The sequence below is a fragment of the Notechis scutatus genome, chromosome 2 (genome assembly GCF_049901735.1).
Source record: "Notechis scutatus isolate UNSWTSFEM ecotype Mainland chromosome 2, rNotScu1.2, whole genome shotgun sequence".
In the NCBI taxonomy this organism is placed as follows: domain Eukaryota; kingdom Metazoa; phylum Chordata; class Lepidosauria; order Squamata; family Elapidae; genus Notechis; species Notechis scutatus.
Window position 1 is genome coordinate 9,672,056 of NC_142010.1, and position 18,127 is coordinate 9,690,182.

At 41.5% G+C, this 18,127-nt stretch overlaps 1 protein-coding gene across 1 annotated transcript; it reads left to right on the forward strand.

Annotated features, from left to right (window-relative positions):
- On the forward strand, positions 1-17,909 carry LOC148131724 (vomeronasal type-2 receptor 26-like). The gene is made up of 6 exons (XM_087952912.1): positions 1-519; positions 1,596-1,884; positions 6,147-6,959; positions 9,904-10,116; positions 13,130-13,256; positions 15,908-17,909. The coding sequence occupies exons 1-6, from the start codon at positions 302-304 to the stop codon at positions 16,816-16,818; spliced, it is 2,571 nt and encodes an 856-aa protein (XP_087809038.1). The 5' UTR covers positions 1-301; the 3' UTR covers positions 16,819-17,909.
- Positions 17,910-18,127: the final 218 nt, after the last annotated feature.

Here is an 18,127-nt window from a genome sequence, read left to right on the forward strand (position 1 = left end):
CCTATCCAAGAAGTCTTTGAGACTTCTGCTGCTTCTCTAATGATTGCCTTCGATGTAAACTTCAGAAGGAAGGGATCTCACATTAGCAAAGGATAAATGCTACAGGTCCTATTCTGGGTGGCTCACATTTTGGGGCAAGCAAGGGGTTGTGTTCTTAAATGTACTGCCTCTGCTTTCCAGGTGAAGCTCGGCTTGTCTCTGTTTGAATCAGGAAAGTCTCTGGATAGTCCAGCTTATGAGAGTCCTTTGACTATTACTTTTCTTTAGAAACAGGAAAGAGATTGGCTCAGCCCCATAAAATATGGAGCTTCTGCTTCTCGTTCCAATGCTGTTGGTGTGCCAGCTAGTCTCTGGGAAGCTTCAAAGGAAGTGTCCGCTGAATCCCAAGCACCAGGATGGAGAGAAACCATGGAGCTATTACAAGCTAGGAGACCATCTCATTAGCATAGTCATCAGTGTATCAACCATATTGCCTATAATGTTGAGTTTTAACATGACTCCTTCTAGTCAGCTTCACATGTAAGTCACTCAAGTGTGATGGCGTGGCATTTCCTCCATTCGTAAGTCTAATGCTCTCGTTCTTTTCTTCTTATTCATTTGCTCCTATACAAGTAGTCCTTGACTTACAACAGTTCATTTAATGACCGTTCATAGTTACAACCCCACTGGGAAAAGTGACTTGGGGGCATTTTTCACACTTAACACCAGTTGCAGCATCTCTGTGGTCACCGAATCAAAATTCAGGCTCTCGGCAACTGACTCTTATTTGTGATGGTTGCACTGTCCTGAGGGGTGTGTGTTATGTGATCCCCTTTTGGGCCCTTCCAAAAAGCAAAGTCAATGGGGAAGCCACATTCACTTAACAATCATGTTGCTAACATAACAAGTGCAGTGATTCCCTTAAGAACGGTGACAAGGAAAGTTATAAAATGAGGCAAAACTCATTTAACAAACATCTCACGTAGCAAAATGAAGTCTGGGCTCACTTGTGGTTGTAAGTTGAGGACTACCTATATTGCAGGACCTTCTCTTATTTTCTGGAAGAGGCACAAATCCAAAGTTGGGGTGGGAAAAAAAATCCTGAAATAATTTCACATTATTTTCCACTCCCCAGCCAATCCTGAGGTCGTGATCTGGATACTGACTTTTGTTTAAAATCGTGATGGTTGTAGTTAACCCTGACCACCTCATATTTTAACACAGCGTATTGATATTCAATGCCTGATCCTTATAGGAGCAGAGGATGAGTTGTTTTTAGAGCTTCTTTTTCTGGATTACTTATAAAATATCCCCTTCCTTTTATGATGATTCAACTTTAATGATTGAATAATATTGCAACCTGGTTACTGCACAGATGAAACTTAGTACCACCATGTATTATGGTGTATAGTCCTCTGATGGAGGACCATCTCCATCCCATCTATTCAAAACTCACAAATATTAAATAGTGATAGGTGACTGTCATTTGCCTTGTTTTGCACCAGTATTGGCTTAACACTCAGTGTGCATGTGGAGAAATGAGGATTTAATAGAAGAAAAGTATTTTGTTATTGCTGTTGATGCTGCTGATATTAACACGAGAATTTTTACACTAGTTCGCCTTATGATAAGTCAGGAATAATACGATTTGCTTCAAATATTCAAGTGGCCAACAAAAATCCCCAGCTCCTGCACAATCTCACACTTGGCTACAACATCCATGACAACTATATGAGTACACTTGGCACTTCAGATGCCTTGCTGGATATTCTATCTGTAGGAGAAGCCAATGTTCCCAACTACAGCTGTGGAAGAAAAGTCAACATTTTGGCTATTCTTGATGCCGCTGACAGGGACATCTCCATCCAGTTGTCAACATTAGTAGGCACCTACAAAGTCCCACAGGTTTGTGCTGTGTTTCTCTATCTGGTAGAGTGAGTAGGGTGGTGGTGGGTGAGTTGTAGCTCTAACCATGCCTTCTGTATGGAATTTAAGAGCTGCTTTTCACTTTAGCCATTGTAAGTGTCATAGCTGAAGATTGAGGTACACATTGGGGAGGGAGGGAGGATTAAAATAGAATTATCCTCTCATAACACCATCATTATTGCTTTGGGAACTTCCAATGGAGGGGAGGAGAAGCTATGTGTTCAATTAAAGAGTCTTGTATAATACGAATCTGCAGCAGTGATGGAAAGTTCTCATTTTATACACAATCTAAATCAGTGGTAGTCAACCTGGTCCCTACCGCCCACTAGTGGGTGTTCCAGCTTTCATGGTGGGCAGTAGGGGTTTTGTCTCCTACTTTATAAATCACCATTACTGTGGAACCGGTGGGTGGTTAGAGAAAATTTTACTATTAACAGAGATACAAAAGTGGGCAGTAGGTATAAAAAGGTTGACTACCCCTGATCTAAATCAAAATAATGATAGTTTCAATGGTGAGCAAACTCAAAGAATTCCAACACATTATCATTTGTACTTTTGATAAAATACATATGTTTTATGGACTCTTGGGGATCAGTACCATTACTTTAACCACTTTATTAAAAACATTTCAAGTACATTAGCCAATATGTGCACAATTTCTCCCTTAATGTATTTGTGTTCAAATTCATCATTAAAGTCTTGAAGAGCAATAATACCTCTGGATATGTTTTTTTTTGCAAACTGAATTATTCAGAAAATAGCCTGAAATAATAACTGCTATATCCAATAGGGTGGAAAGTGGCAACGGTATTTTATATGTGTAAAGAAGGGAATAAAAAAGACCCTAGCAATTATTGGACAATTGGTCTAATAGATATTGTGGCTAAAATGAATGTGGAGGTTCTCCTGGGTAGAGTTAAGAGTGGGTATTGGAATAAAGAATTTCTTGCTTTAAAAAAAGACAGAGTTTTGGCTGACCAACCACACTCAGTGTGTAGTCCTCAATGGAAGTACATCTACATGGTGGGAAGAATGGGGTACCTCAAGGTTCAGTCTTGGCAGTGGCGGATTAAGGCTCACTGGTGCCCTAAGCACTGACAAATCTTGGTGCCCCCTTCCTTTGTACATACAAGATTTTTTACAAATCTTCATTGGTTTTTTTTTCTTTCTCAACTTTGTGGGTGCCCCCTTTGGGCCTGGTGCCCTAAGCACATGCTTAGTCTGCTTAATGGTTAATACACCACTGAGTCTTGGGCCCAGTGTTCTTCATAAATAATCTAGATGAGGGGAAAGAAGGGGAACGCAACAAATTTTCAGGCAACACCAAGCTGCAGGGAATTGCTAATGCTTTGGAAGATGGGCTTAAGATTCAGAAGGTTCTTGACAAACCTGTGAACGGGCCCTTATCCAACAAAACAAAATTAAGTCTTGAAAAAAAATAAGAGCTTCATCTAGGCTAGGAGTCCCCAAACTTGGCAACTTTAAGACTTGTGGACTTTAACTCGCAGAATTCTCCATCCAGCTATGGCTCCATCCAGCTATTCTGGGAGTTGAAGTCCACAAGTCTTAAAGTTGCCAAGTTGGGAGTCCTCTGATATAGGCAATAAAAAAGAAACGCACAGCTATAGACTAGGTGGTCACCTGGCTCAACAGTAGTAACTGTGAGAGAGGTCATGGTGTCCTAGTAGACAATCACTCAAGCATGATCCAACAGTATGTTGAAGCTGCAGAAAAACCAATACATTCCTAAGGTGCATCAATAGAGGGATTGTATCAAGATCATAATACTACTACTGCTTTATATGCACTAGTAAGGGCATACTTGGAATATTGCATCCAGTTCTGGTCACCACTATACAAAAAAGATGCTGGGACCCTAGAAAGAGTACAGAGAATAGCCACAAAATGCTAAAGGGTCTGGAAGCTAAATCATATGGTGAATGGTGAAAGAAACTAGCACTAATGGTGTTACCTAGATAGAGTAATGAAACCTCTGCAAGAAAACAAGCAAGCTCAGAGAGCACCAAGAACCCTTCATTTCAACCCTGAGCTACAAATATTCCCCTTTATTGAAGCTAGGTATGTCTAATTTAAGAAAGAGAAGGACTACTGGTGACATGATAGCTGTCTTCCAGTAGTTGTGGGTCTTTCACAGAGAAGAGGGGGGTCAACTTATTCTCCAAAGTCTGAGGGTAGGACAAGATGTAACAGCTGGAAACTCATCAAAGAGAATCCAACCTGGAACTAAGGAGAATTTTTCTGTCACTGGGAACATTTAGTGCAGGGGTCTTCAAGCTTGACAGCTTTAAGAGTTGTGGACTTCAACTCCCAGAATTCCTCCTCCAGTCATGTTAGATCAGGAATTCTGGGAGTTGAAGTCCACAAGTCTTAAAGCTGTCAAGTTTGAAGACCCTTGATTTAGTGTAATGGCCCGCGTCATGAAGCGGTGGGTGCTCAATCACTGGGGGTTTTCCAGAAGAGATCGGACAACCAACTTCTTGAATTCTCATTTCCCAGAATAACATAAGGTCTCCTGCTCGAGCAAGGGTTTGGATTGTAAAGTCTCCAAACTCCCTTCAGACCCTGTGACTCCATTAGTTGATTCAGTATTGACTTTGTCTTGAACCACCCAGTTGCAAAATATGCCAGGGGAAACAATGGTTTTGCTTTCTATAGAGATGTTAGAGCAGCCTTTGATGCATTCAACAGAGAATTATTAGGGAGGAAATGGATTGCCCTTAAAATGGAAGCCTCAATCAAAGCCCTTTCTACAAGCACTTGTTTGAGAGTGTAGTTTGGGCTGAATGGAGCCACAAAGAAGAAGGAGCGATACTTATTAAGGGGTAAGAGAATGGTGCATACTTGTTCCATGGCTATTCTGTCTAGACATTAACAATTTACCTGCACTAATGAAGGATCCTGAAGTACACATTCACAAGACCCCAAATACCAATTGTAACACCTTGTTATAAACTGACAATACATTTTTTTAACATGCTCACCATTTGGGTTTTGTGGACTGTTCAGAAGACTTAGATCTTATCATTATAATAATTGCCTGATTATTAACAAATCAAATTCAAAAGATATCATTTTTGAAAAAAGGGAATCATAGGCATAAATGGCTAGTTGATGGTAAGCCAACAGAGCAACAGATAACACATAATCAGAGTTGGAAGGGACCTTGTAAGTCATCAAGTCCAACCCACCACCCAAGCAGGAGATCCTACACCATTTCTAACAAATGGCAGTCCAATCTCTTCCTGAAAGTCTCAAGTGATGGCGCTCCCACAACTTCCGAGGGCAACTTCTGTTCCATTGGTTGATTGTTCTCACTGTCAGAAAGTTTGTCCTTATTCCCAGGTTAAATCTCTCCTTGTTCACACCTTTCCTTATCTAGGGGTAGTTTTCACTGAGATTGCATCTTGGATCCCTCCTCATCAAAGGAACTCACTTAAAACAAGGACACGAGAGAATACACTGCTTAAATTAAAAACTCATTGCTAGTCAGCTTCCTTAGCCACAATTTTTAAAGTATATAAAGCCATGTTCTTATACCGATGTGATGTTTGGGGCTTCAAACAAATATTAGAACAAACCCAATCACAGCCTCTGAGTAATATCTTGGGGGTGGAAAAAAGACTTCAGTGCTGCCCTGAGAACTGAACTGGGAATTCACAAAATTTCTTCTTTGTCTAAAATCAGGGCATAAAATTGTTGTTGTAAAATTAAAGCTATGTAAACCAATACACTCCCAAAATTTTGTCTGTTAGAACAGCCAAATTTCAATTAAAGACCTCTTGGATTGTACAACTGAATTACATTAAGGTGATAGAATTTTCCTGTGTATTGTACAACTGGAAAAGAAGATACAAAAATAGCTGCACAAAGAATCTAGACCATAAAAGCAGAGAAACATATAGTAACCCTCAACAATTACATATAATTTTGGCCCATAATAATTGCAACACTTCAGTGGACATCTGCATATTTTAGTCTAATTGCTGTAAATTCTAAGAGTGATACAGAAATATGATTTGCCTTTTTTTACTTAATTTGTTTCTTGTATGCCACTTTTATATAGAGTACAATTTGTTAACATTGCTTTAATATTTAAGCACTGGCAAATTAATAAACTATTGTAATATGTTCACCAGAACAAAGTTGTATTTATTAAAAGCCAATATTTTGGGCTTGATCTGACCCCAAATATAGAGCAATATTATCGGTTGCTTTTTCAGATCAGTGATAAAATTGCTTCAGCGGCTCTGAGTGATAAAAGTCAATTCGCTTTTTTCCATGGGATGCTTCCCAAAGAAGGGATCCAGTACCCAGGAATAGTCCAATTGCTCCTCCATTTCAGATGGACCTTGATTGGTCTCTTTAGCACAGACACAGAGAAGGGAGAGAATTTCATGAGGACTTTTACTCCTTTGCTTGTGAGGAATGGCATTTGTGTTGTTATATCACAACGATTCTCATCGAGTGGAAATACAGTACTCCTCAGGGATGCCCTCTCTAAGTGGAGACAAGTCAACGTCTACATTTACTTCACAGAACTTGATTTCCAATTGGACACTATTCGTCCTTTCCATTTAATATTTGAAGGTTTGCCAGGACCCATTGAAGGGAAAATTTGGATTCTTACAAACTTGGAATTGTTTTATTTGAATGACCACAAACTTCTCAAATACGTCCACAGTTTATGGAACTTTAGTTTTCTGATAAAAGAAAGACCAAACAACGATGCCTTTGAACTTTCACTCTTTGTAGAACCCAAATTCTTTCAAGATCCCCAGTTTGTAGATCACTCTTTTGACTGTTCTTTTTCAAAGCATATCTTTTCTGTCAAAGGCCGGAGAAGGTGCACCCAGAAAACACTGCTGGAGACCCAAGAGAAAAGAAATAGGAAAAGTATTAGGAATTATGAAAATTATTATGATATCATTAAGACTCTGGTCTATGCCTTGAGTGCTGCATATTCCTCCAGATCCAGGAGGAGAAGGGAGGAGAACCAAGGGAATTTTGGGGCTCCAAGGCTACAGCCGTGGCAGGTATGAGGTCCCAACATAGATCCATTAATCTTAGTTCTGTTGGAGAAGGAATCCAAGGGAGAGGGAGGGGAACCATATCAATCTCCTTATGCTACAAAAGGCCAAAAAGAGCGTCCCATGACAGATAAATGTTGATATTGAACACTGCTGATTTTAAAAGGAAGTATGCATTTCTAAATAAATCCATGTGTTTGTGATTAGCATCATAGAATTTTACCTTTATAAATTTGAAAAAGACCTGAGACCATGTAGCCTAACTCCTCATCTCTGCAGGAATTCCACTTAAAGCTTCTCGGATTGATGCTTGATCAGTCTTTGCATTAAGACTATCAGGGAAGGGAGACTGTATTTCCCTGATTTTCTCTAAAACTGCTCCTCCTTTTAGAATTTTTCCTCTCCTTCAGCCAGAATCAGGGGTGGGGTTCAAAAATTTCAGCAACCGGTTCTCTGTCTGGTTGCTGAGTAGGCACGGCCATGGTGGGCGTGGCCTAGTTGGCCTCTTGCACCGTGGCCCATTTCTGGCCTTCCAGAGTGTCCAGGAGGCCCATTTTCCCCCTCCCCGAGTGTCCACAGAGGTCCTACACTTATCTCACATCCAAAACAGGCCGTGTGGAGACTCCTGGAAGGGTTGGGGAGGGGTGGGTGTGGCCAGCCAGGAGTGGGATTTGGGGGTTCTCCAAACCAGCCATAACATTAGCTATGGGTTCACCTGAACCCGGGCGAACCCATAGCAGCCCACCCCTGGCCAGAATCTCCTTTCTTGTGACCGAGTTCATGCTACCACATCTGGAATAACAGTGAAAAGATCTTACCTTTTGTCTAAAACCTTTCAGTCATTGGAAAAGTGCTGTATCCTCCCTTCTCCAACCTATAGTTTTTGTAATCTCCCAGGTTTATTATTTTTGGCTCCTGTGGTTCTTTGCTATCTTTCCTCAAGACTAAGTTGCTATTATCTTTTCCTTGGCTTTATTAAGCTTCCCAGAAGCTGGTCCAGATTTTGTGTAATGTTTTATCAGAGCATGGTGCCTCCAAGGTGTCCTGGGAATTGAGTTGAGATCTCCCCAAATCAGTATGTTGACTTCCTGAGATACTCTTGAATATATATGCCTTCTTTTCATGAGTGTCACACTGCTGATTCATATTCGATTTGCAAATAGCAACTATTTTGAGATCATTTTCATAAATATACTTACAAGTTTGTTATCCCTCTGTCATGCCCCTGTTGGAGTCTGACTCTGAGGGAGAGGAGGAACAGCTGACAGGGAGTGGAAGTGTGGCTCCAGAGGTTGTGGAGGAGGCTGGGGAAGGGCAGAGGCAGGCTGGACAGTCAGAGGAAGACCCAGGCCGATCCCCTCTCCATCCTAGGGCATGCAGGGAGGAGAGTATAAGGGAGAAACGTGAATGGCATGGTCTATGGGGGAGGAAAGGGCCTTGATCCCTTTCATGGGCTGCAGCTGTGAGGACTGTTTAAAAGGATGGACTGTGCATGGCCCAGTACTAGAACAAAGCATGAAAATATTTCTAGTCTGTCTGTTCTTATCTGAGTTTGGCATCCTTCCCAGTGTGTGTATTTTGATATCTGTGGATGTCTTCAAGCCCTTATCCTGCCTTGTCTCAGCAATTGCTTTAGTGTGGTTTGCGTTGTTTTTTCTATTTATAATTTATATGTATTTTGAGTTTGAACGGAAGTTCTTCCTTTTTGCAACTGTTTGTGGGGGAGTTTTTTTTGTCTTCAGTCAATGATAATTGGAGCTTTAAAGCGAAGTTGAAGGAATTAAAGAGACTTCACCTGGTTTTGTGAGGTTTGCTTTTGCATCCCACCCTGGGTCATCACACCCTCCTTCTTCCAGTGCACCATAAATGTTTTTGCATGAGACACTATGCTTTGTCAGTTGCTAAAAATCAGATATTTTTTCTACTGCATTTTACTAATGCACTTCTCACTAGGAGGAAATCACAAATACGTTTCTGGAAACTTGGCATTTTAAAATCAGATTAAATAAGCTTTGTCTAAGAATTATTAATCTTGCATCAAACCTTGCACCACAGAGATTTATCAATTCTACTGTATTAAGGACAATATGGATAAATTTGATAACAAAAGAGGAATTGTTATTCATAGCTGTACAGTTTTATGAGAAAGATTAAAAAGATTAAAATTATTTGAGTCCAATTTTAAGACATTTTATCCACTTAATACCCCCTTTTAAAAACTAGGTTTCTAATAGCATCACAAACATTATTAGTTTATTAGTACCACTATTTTATTGAAATCACATTACATCACTAGCATTTACATAACCTACAGTATTTAGGAAGTGTAATGATATATGAGATTGGCTTTTGGGACAGGGAGGAGATGTGCTGAAGGATCAGATAAGGGGGAAAAGTCTACAGCAAGGATCTTCAAACTTAGCAAATTTAAGACTTATGGACTTCAACTCCCAATATTCCTGAGCTAATATGACTGAAGGAGGAATTCTGGGAGTTGACATCCACAAGTCTCAAAGCTGTCAAGTTTGAAGACCCCTGGTCTACAGCTTTATAATGGGACAGAAAGAAACCTCCCTAACTTTTGGAGCTGAAAATGAAGTTGGTGGGAGATTTCAAGCTTGCAAAATTCTGTTAATGTGCCCATACAATAAAGTAGAATTAAGTCACTTGGACATGTTTCCCATCTGGTCTATCAGGGAGAAAATCAGGCTGACAACTTTCTTCTTGACAAATCCATGCTTCCTGCTTTTTTTAAAGGAGTTAAAATATTATGATGGACAAATTTTGCTGATTTTTTTTTCTCACTTAAGAAAATAATGGTAATGCCTGTTTCTCCTAATTAGGCATCTTTGCCAGTTAGAAAATGGTAGAAGATTCAAATGTGAAAGGGCCCTATGGAATAAGAAGCAAAGTTTTCTACCTGTATAATTCCTTGACGTTTCAATTCTAGTTCCATCCCTTTCTGGAGAAGAATGAGTTCTGCAATATTTCCCAGGATAAACTGTACGTGGACCAAAATGGAGATGTAGCAGGAGATCTGCAGATCTTCAGCTTGATGATTGATCCCAAGAAGCATACAATCATAGAGCAATTGGGGAGATTTGAAAGACAGAAACTTACTATCCACCAAAAGGCTATTTCACGGCTAAAGTTGCTCAACAAGGTGAGAGGAATGTTGGCATCTCTTCTCAGCTTTCTATAACCTGAGGACCCATTTCAAGTGGGCTGAGCCTAGTCACCAAGGTGGTTGACCATCCTTGAGAATTGAATGTTGGAAGTAGAAACCTGATATGTTCTTATACTGGCTGGAAGGCTATAGTTAACAGGGCTGGGCTGCTGGGGGATTCGCAAATGAAGGAAGGAGAAATGCATATAAGTAAGGCTAGGAGGAGGAACCCATTGGTTGTTACTGAATGGTTACATGTGTTCCCAATGCCATTCCTCCAGATTTTATTATTAGAAAAGTCCTTGGTGTCAACTCATAAAATATTTCTATGGTCTTTTTAGAGTTGCCAACAGAAAGAGAGTGGGGAGCAGTGCAGCAACTTGGAAATTGAAAGTGCATTCCATAAATAGTTTTCAAAGATAGTAACTAGGTGACTGAAATTTCTGCCGTGCAAAATTCTAATTGGAGAACATGATTGATGACTCTTGGCTATGGATGTGTCCCATTGGAGAATATGAATTATGATACACCCAGGGGTGGGGGTGGGGGAAAGCTAGGGTCAAGGTTGACAATGAATTATGTGTCTCAGAGTTGGCTACACCCAGGCAGTGGCAGACATGTTAACTCCCAATAAATCCTTTTGAAGTTTTGGAAGTTTGGCTCGAGACTCATGATTTAATTGGGGTGACTGCCAGAATCCTGACACTTGGTTGCAATGTTAGATAACAAAAGCGAAAAGGAGGGGCAAAACGAGCAATCTGCCAGTAGTTATATCTCCTACATCTGTTTGCAACTAATTAGATATTTCATATTTATAGTAGCTAAATGAAGCCCAGTGACTATTTGGCTAGTGTTTGTGCCTATATTCATCTGCCATGTTAATTGTTGCAGGACTTGTGCCAAAAGATATAAAGGCAATCTCCAGGTATACAGGAGACCCATAGAGACAACTATCAGAATTATACAGAGCATGTGGCTTGTAGCAGATAGGTCCTACTCACAGTACGGAAAGTGCAGGCTTTGTGAAGCCTGATATCCAGGTTTGATCCACAACAACCACAGAAATAAATAACAAAGAAGTAATAACTGTAAAGCTGAGCAACTGTATGGCTACTTCAGTGTATAAATCCAAAGGTTCTTTTTCAAGAAGCAACTGAACTTTCTCTGAAGATGTTTTGCTTCTTATCCAAGAAGCTTCTTCAGCTCTGACTAGATAGTGGGGAATGGAAGGATTTATATTCCTTGCAGACAGCTGATCATTTGCATTCTTTTTAGAGTCATTGAGGCCAATTGGAGGTTTATCTGTGTCCTCTGAATCACAGCGGAGGAGGGATATGACATCATCTATCTCCAGTCTACAACATATTTTTTCCAGCAGTTCCAAGAAGGGTCCACCCCATTTGCACTACTCAGGTGACTCTGAGGACATAGGTAAACCTCCAAGTGGCCTGAACGACTCTCTAAAAGAATGCAAATGACCAGCTGTTTAAAAGGAATATAAATCAGTTTTAAAACTAGATAAAGAGGCCAATAAGCATCATCATACATGTAGTTGTTAGTACAGAGAAAAACATTTGACAAAGTTGAACAACATTTAACTGAAGTCCTGCTAGAGCTGGATTAATACTATTGTGATAATAAGTTAAGGCCAAATCCAGCAAAAACTCCTTGCAATAAGCAGACTGTTGGAAGCTGCATATTATATGGAACAGAATGTTATTGGAGCACTGCTACAGCCCTAAATATTTAGGAATCACTCTAGATAGGGCCATCCCAAAGGTGCTTTTTCAAGAAGCTACTGGACTTAGAAAGTCTCTTGAAAAAGCACCTTTGGGATAACCATGACTTGGATGATCAAGAATCTCCATACACATCTAGATAGGGTCCTAACATGTAAGCAGCACTGTTCCAAAACTAGAGGATGTGGATATAATAACATCCACGGGAAATTGATGAGCTCTACCTGGAATGCCAAACCAAGAGTCCTTAAGACAACATCTCTGGCTCTTTGCTACTCAGCAGGCGAATACATAAAAATTGGCACATGCTGGGAAAGTAGATGTTGCTCTGAATGAGGCTAGCAGAATTATGATCGGATGCCTTAAGCCTCTAGATGAGATCTGCCTTTAGCCAGCATTGCCCCACCTGCTGTTCTCAGAGAAGAAGCAGCTCTGGTGTCTCAGTGGTTAGAACATAGTACTGCAGGCTATTTCTGCTGACTGCCGGCTGCCTGCAATTTGGCAGTTTGAATCTCACCAGGCTCAAGGTTGACTCAGCCTTCCATCTTTCCGAAGTGGGTAAAATTAGGACCCAGATTGTTGGGGGCAATATGCTGACTCTGTAAACTGCTTAGAGAAGGCTGTAAAGCACTATGAGGTGGTATATAAGTCATAGTGATAGTGCTAGCATACGGAGAGAGGCTTAAATCATCCGTAGCTGGACAATATGCTCTCTATGGCCTACACTTAACCATCAGAGATTAAATTTAGGAAAAGCTTCCTTAGGTTGACAGAAGTCTTCAAAGAATTTAAAAGCAGAGAGGACCTATGGAAAGCTACAAAAAATCAACACTGAATGGAAACAATGGAGGATCTGGCACATGGGCCTACTGTCAAAATCTGGGAAGTATGGAAGTCATTGAATAGATTATGCATAGGTATAACTAGATCCAGAGATACTCCAAACAAATGGGGCTATCCTGTGACTTCTGCCATTTGTAATTGTGGTGACATGCAGACAACAGTACAGTGTATATACTAGTCCTTTGTGTCCTGAGCAGTGCACACTTGAGAATCTCATGGCATTGCAACAGAATGCCATTAATGTTGCTAGTTTCTGGGCAAGATCTGTTTATCTTGCACAATTTTTTAACTTGTACTTAAAATTTTATGTCACATAGTAGCCGTTATTTTAATTGTGATGCTTCTGATACGAATAAGCAAACAAACATTTTCCTAATGTATGGTGAGTCCTAGCACATTTTCATGGCATTCTTTCTTTTTCTGCCTAGTCTCTGCCTCAGTCTAAATGTGTGGAAAGTTGTCATCCTGGATTTGTCAAGAGGGCTCAACAAGGAGAGCCAGTTTGCTGCTATGACTGCATTCCTTGTCCAGAAGGGACCATCTCCACTCAGGAAGGTGGGTGACACTAAAAAAAAAGGGCAGGCTGGGTCAATGTGGATTCATCCAGAGCATTTTCATGAATATGCATGTTAAAAGACAGAATCTTAGCTGTTTGCTTGTTTATTTTCAAACTACACAATATCTTGTCTAAAGATAATGAGGGAGAGCCTGTATTGAAAGGTGTGGCAGATTAGGCAAGCTTTACTAAAGGTGCTTTTTCAAGAGGCAACTGTACTTTCTGTTTTTTCTTTGAAGACATTTCATTTCAAACGTCTTCAAAGAAAAACCAGAAAGTCCAGGTGCCTCTTGAAAAAACACCTTTTGTGATGACCCAGGGTGGGATACAAAATCAACAAAGTCACAAAAACAGGTGAAGCCCCTTTAATTCCTTCAACTTGGCTTCAAAGCTCCAAATATCCTTTACTGGAGACAAAAAAACTCCCCCACAAACAGTTGCAAGAAGGAGGAAATGCCATTTAAACTAAAAATACCTGTAAATTATAAATAGAAAAAACAACACAAATCACACTGAAGCAATTAAGGGAACCAGAGGTCTTGAAGGGCTTGAAGACATCCACAGATATCGGAATACACACTGGGAAGGACCCCAAACTCAGATAAGAACAGACAGACTAGAAATATTTTCACGCTTTGTTTCCAGCACTGGCTCATGCGCAGTCTGTCCTTTTAAACAGTCCTCACAGCTGTAGCCCATGAAGAGGATCAAGGCCCTTTCCTCCCCCATAGACCATGCCATTCATATTTCTCCCTTATCCTCTCCTCCCTGCATGCCCTAGGATGGAGAGGGGATCAGCTTGGGTCTTCCTCTGACTGTCCAGCCTGCCTGTGCCCTTCCCCAGCCTCCTCCACAACCTCTGGAGCCACACTTCCACTCCCTGTTGGCTGTTCCTCCTCTCCCTCAGAGTCAGACTCCAACAAGGGCATGACATCTTTGAGACAACTATGACCTGGATGACTGAGAATCTCTATAGACTGCAAGATTTACTACTGCCAGAGAAAATATCCTGCTTTTTAGTTTGGGTGGGTTCTTCCACGTCTACCCCTTTTTTTAAACTTGAAGAATTGTCCTAGATACACTCCAGATTTAATGTAATGCATTCAACATGAGAATTACTGGGAAGAAGTCACTGGTCCACAAAGAGGTGGTGTGGACAATTATGGGTGCACCTCATTATACCCATACTATGACTGATCCCAGTACCCATTCCAGATTATTTGCAGGTCTTATTTTCTCTGCCAACCAACTGGATTTCACAACATAGGTCTCCTGTGAGTCCAGTATATTAAGAAGTGGCATCTGATGGGACCTAGAAAGTTTTCCTGCTTCATAATTTACTTCTACTTTTGTAGATTCTTATGAATATTTTGCTTATTATTCAGGAAATCATGACCGTTTTAGGACTTCCACAATGTCACAGATTATTAGAAATATAACTATTTTTTTTTAGAAAATGTTATTCTTCTTACCTTCTTTCTGTGGATATTTTATGAAATGCATCTTAAAAGTTCCCCTGGCATTAGTTGTTGTCCCAAGAAGATATTTCTTGAGACGAAAGCAGAGGTGTGTATTCAGCAGGTTCTGACCAGGGGTGGGTTTCTACCAGTTTGCACCTATTTGCTAGACTAGGTGCTAACATTCTAAGCAGTTTGGAGAACCGGTTGTTAGAAGAAATTACTGGCCTAATCCTGTAAGAAAGGCAGGAAGGAAACATTCTGCTGTTGCTTACAGAAACTGTTTCTCCGTTAACCCTTATTACATTCTTGGCAGGACTAGACTTCCTGTCTCAAGAACTTATCTGGAGTTTTTTTGCCCCCTCCTTTGCTGGTACTTTGCTTGTGTGGAGTGACCATTCAAAGTTACAATGGCACTGAAAAAGTGACTTATGACCATTTTTCACACTTACAACTGTTGCAGCATTCCCACAGTCATGAAAGGCCAGGCGAGGAGATGCGTGCCTTGATGTGAGTGATATTGAGTTGCCCACACCCAGCCAATAACATGACCACCAAGCCACGTCCACCCAGCCACATGACCACCAAGCCACGCCCACCAACTAAGCAGGGGTGGGATTCAAATTTTTTTACTACTGGTTCTGTGGGCATGGCATGATGGGCGTGGCAGGGGAAGGATGCTGTAAAATTTCTGGTCAGAGGTGGTATTTGCTGGTTCTCTGAACTAAAAATTTCCGCCACCAGTTCTCCAGAACTGGTCAGAACCTGCTGAATACCACCACTGCAACTAAGCCACACCCACAGAACCAGTTGTTAAAAAAATTGAATCCCACCCCTGGTTCTGACCAGTTCTGGAGCACCGGTAGTGGAAATTTTGAGTAGTTCGGAGAACCGGCAAATACCACCTCTGACTGGCCCCGCCCCCATCTATTCTCTGCCTCCTGAGTCCCAGCTGATCGGCTGGGTTTTCTTTGGTTGCCCTGCACAGGAGAACGCAGTTGGAAATCAGGTTAGTGGGGTGGGGAGAGAATGGGGATTTTGCAATATCTTTCCCCTGCCATGCCCACCAAGCCATGCCCACCAAGCCACACCACGCCCACCAAGCCACATCCACAGAACCAGTAGTAAAAAATGCTAAATCCCACCACTGGATGAAAGGATACAATATTAAAGAATTTTTTTTTTTACCTCAGATATGGAAAAATGTACCAAATGTCCAGACAATAAACATCCAAATGTGGACCGAGTCCAATGTATCCCCAAAGTTCTGTCCTTCTTGTCTTATGAAGAACATCTGGGCATCATCCTGGTCTCTTTTGCCTTACTCTTGTTCCTAATCACGGACTTTGTTTTAATAGTATTCCTTAAATACAGAGAAACTCCCATTGTCAAAGCTAACAACCAGGATCTCTCTTACATCCTCCTGGTCTCCCTCCAGCTTTGCTTCTTGTCTTCTTTTCTCTTCATTGGTCAGCCAAGGAAAGCTACCTGCCTTCTTCGACAAATGATTTTCAGCATTGTCTTCTCAGTTGCCGTTTCTTCTCTCTTGGCCAAAACGATCACAGTGGTGCTGGCTTTCCTAGCCACAAAACCAGGAAACCGAGTGAAGAGATGGTTGGGGAAGAGCTTGGCCAACTCCATCGTCCTTTCTTGTTCTGTTGTCCAAATTATCATCTGCTCCATTTGGCTGGGAGTTTCTCCCCCATTCCCTGACTCTGACCTTTACTCCCAGCCTGGAATAATCAATCTGCAATGCAACGAAGGCTATGTTATCATGTTCTACATCACTCTCAGCTACATGGGCTTCCTGGCTGCCATCTGCTTCACAGTGGCTTTCCTGGCCAGGAAACTCCCTGGGGCCTTCAATGAAGCCAAGCTAATCACCTTCAGCATGCTGGTCTTCTGCAGTGTCTGGGTCTCCTTCCTACCCACGTACCTGAGCACTAAAGGGAAATACATGGTGGCTGTTCAGGTCTTCTCCATCTTGGCTTCCAGTGCTGGTCTGTTGGGCTGCATCTTCATCCCCAAGTGCTACATTATTATTGTAAGGCCAGACCTGAATACAAAGGAACAACTTACTGCCAGAATAGATGTAAAAACATGAGGCAGAACACCATTATGATATTGGAAGAATTGTATCTGAAAGAAGATATTATGTCCACCTAGACTGTATGCAATAGTCAAAGAAAATTAGATGTATATGTTTCTCAGTGAGAAATGGCTTGATGACTGGAATTCTTGTAACTCCCTTCCCTTTCTTCTCAATAAATCTTTCTAAAGAGAACTCCAAGAAAACCACTTAGAGAAATTTGGTGACTCTATCATATTTTAAGAATCCATTTTAAGAATTCATTTGAGTAATTATTCCCACTGACAGCAGTTAACAGTCTATCTGCATGTGCTAGAGCCGTGATGGTGAACCTATGGCACACACCTTCTATTCCAAAACGCTGTCAAAAGCTGAAATAAATTACAGCCAACTGGACAGAGAAGCTCTAGCCGCAGTAATGGGGGTCAAACGATTTCACGAATACCTTTACGGTAGGACATTCTCTCTAATCACAGACCACAAGCCGTTATTGGGAATACTCGCAGGGAACAAGGCCACCCCCAACATCCTGTCACCACGGATGACAAGGTGGTCAGAGTTCCTCGCCGCATACAATTACAAACTAATCCACCGACCAGGAAAGGACATACCCCATGCGGACGCCTTGAGCCGGTCACCCCTATCAGAACTGGATGACGACCCAGCACCTACCACGACCACTCTACAAATTGAGACATTACCGAACCTTCTCATCACCACATCAGACATCGCGAAAGAAACAGCAAAAGACGCACAGATGGCGTGGATTTTGAACTGGGTAGGTAGGGGCTGGCCGGAAAATTACTGACGAAACTTTTAAAACTTTCCGTAACCAACAAATTGAACTTTCCATTGTGAAGGGATGTATACTGTGGAGGGATAGGGTTGTCATTCCGGAAAGACTGCAGGAAAAAGTACTGTGCATGTTACACGAAGGACACCCGGGCATCGTAAAAATGAAATCCCTGGCCAGGAGTTACGTTTGGTGGCCTGGGATGGACAGGGACATTGAAACATGGGTGGGAACATGCACTAAATGTCAAAAATCCAGGCCTACCCCCCCTCCTGCACCGATCCTTGACTGGGAGACACCCAGGGGCCCCTGGTTGAGGATCCATATAGATTTCGCAGGACCTACAAAAGGATATACATTTCTAATAACTGTCGACACTTACTCCAATTGGCTGGAGGTTAGCGTCATGCATTCCACAACGACAGAAGCCGTAGTCAAACAATTAAGAAAATTATTCGCAACGCATGGGTTACCGGACCTATTAGTCTCAGACAACGGCCCGCAGTTCACAGCGTTGTCATTTTCTTATTT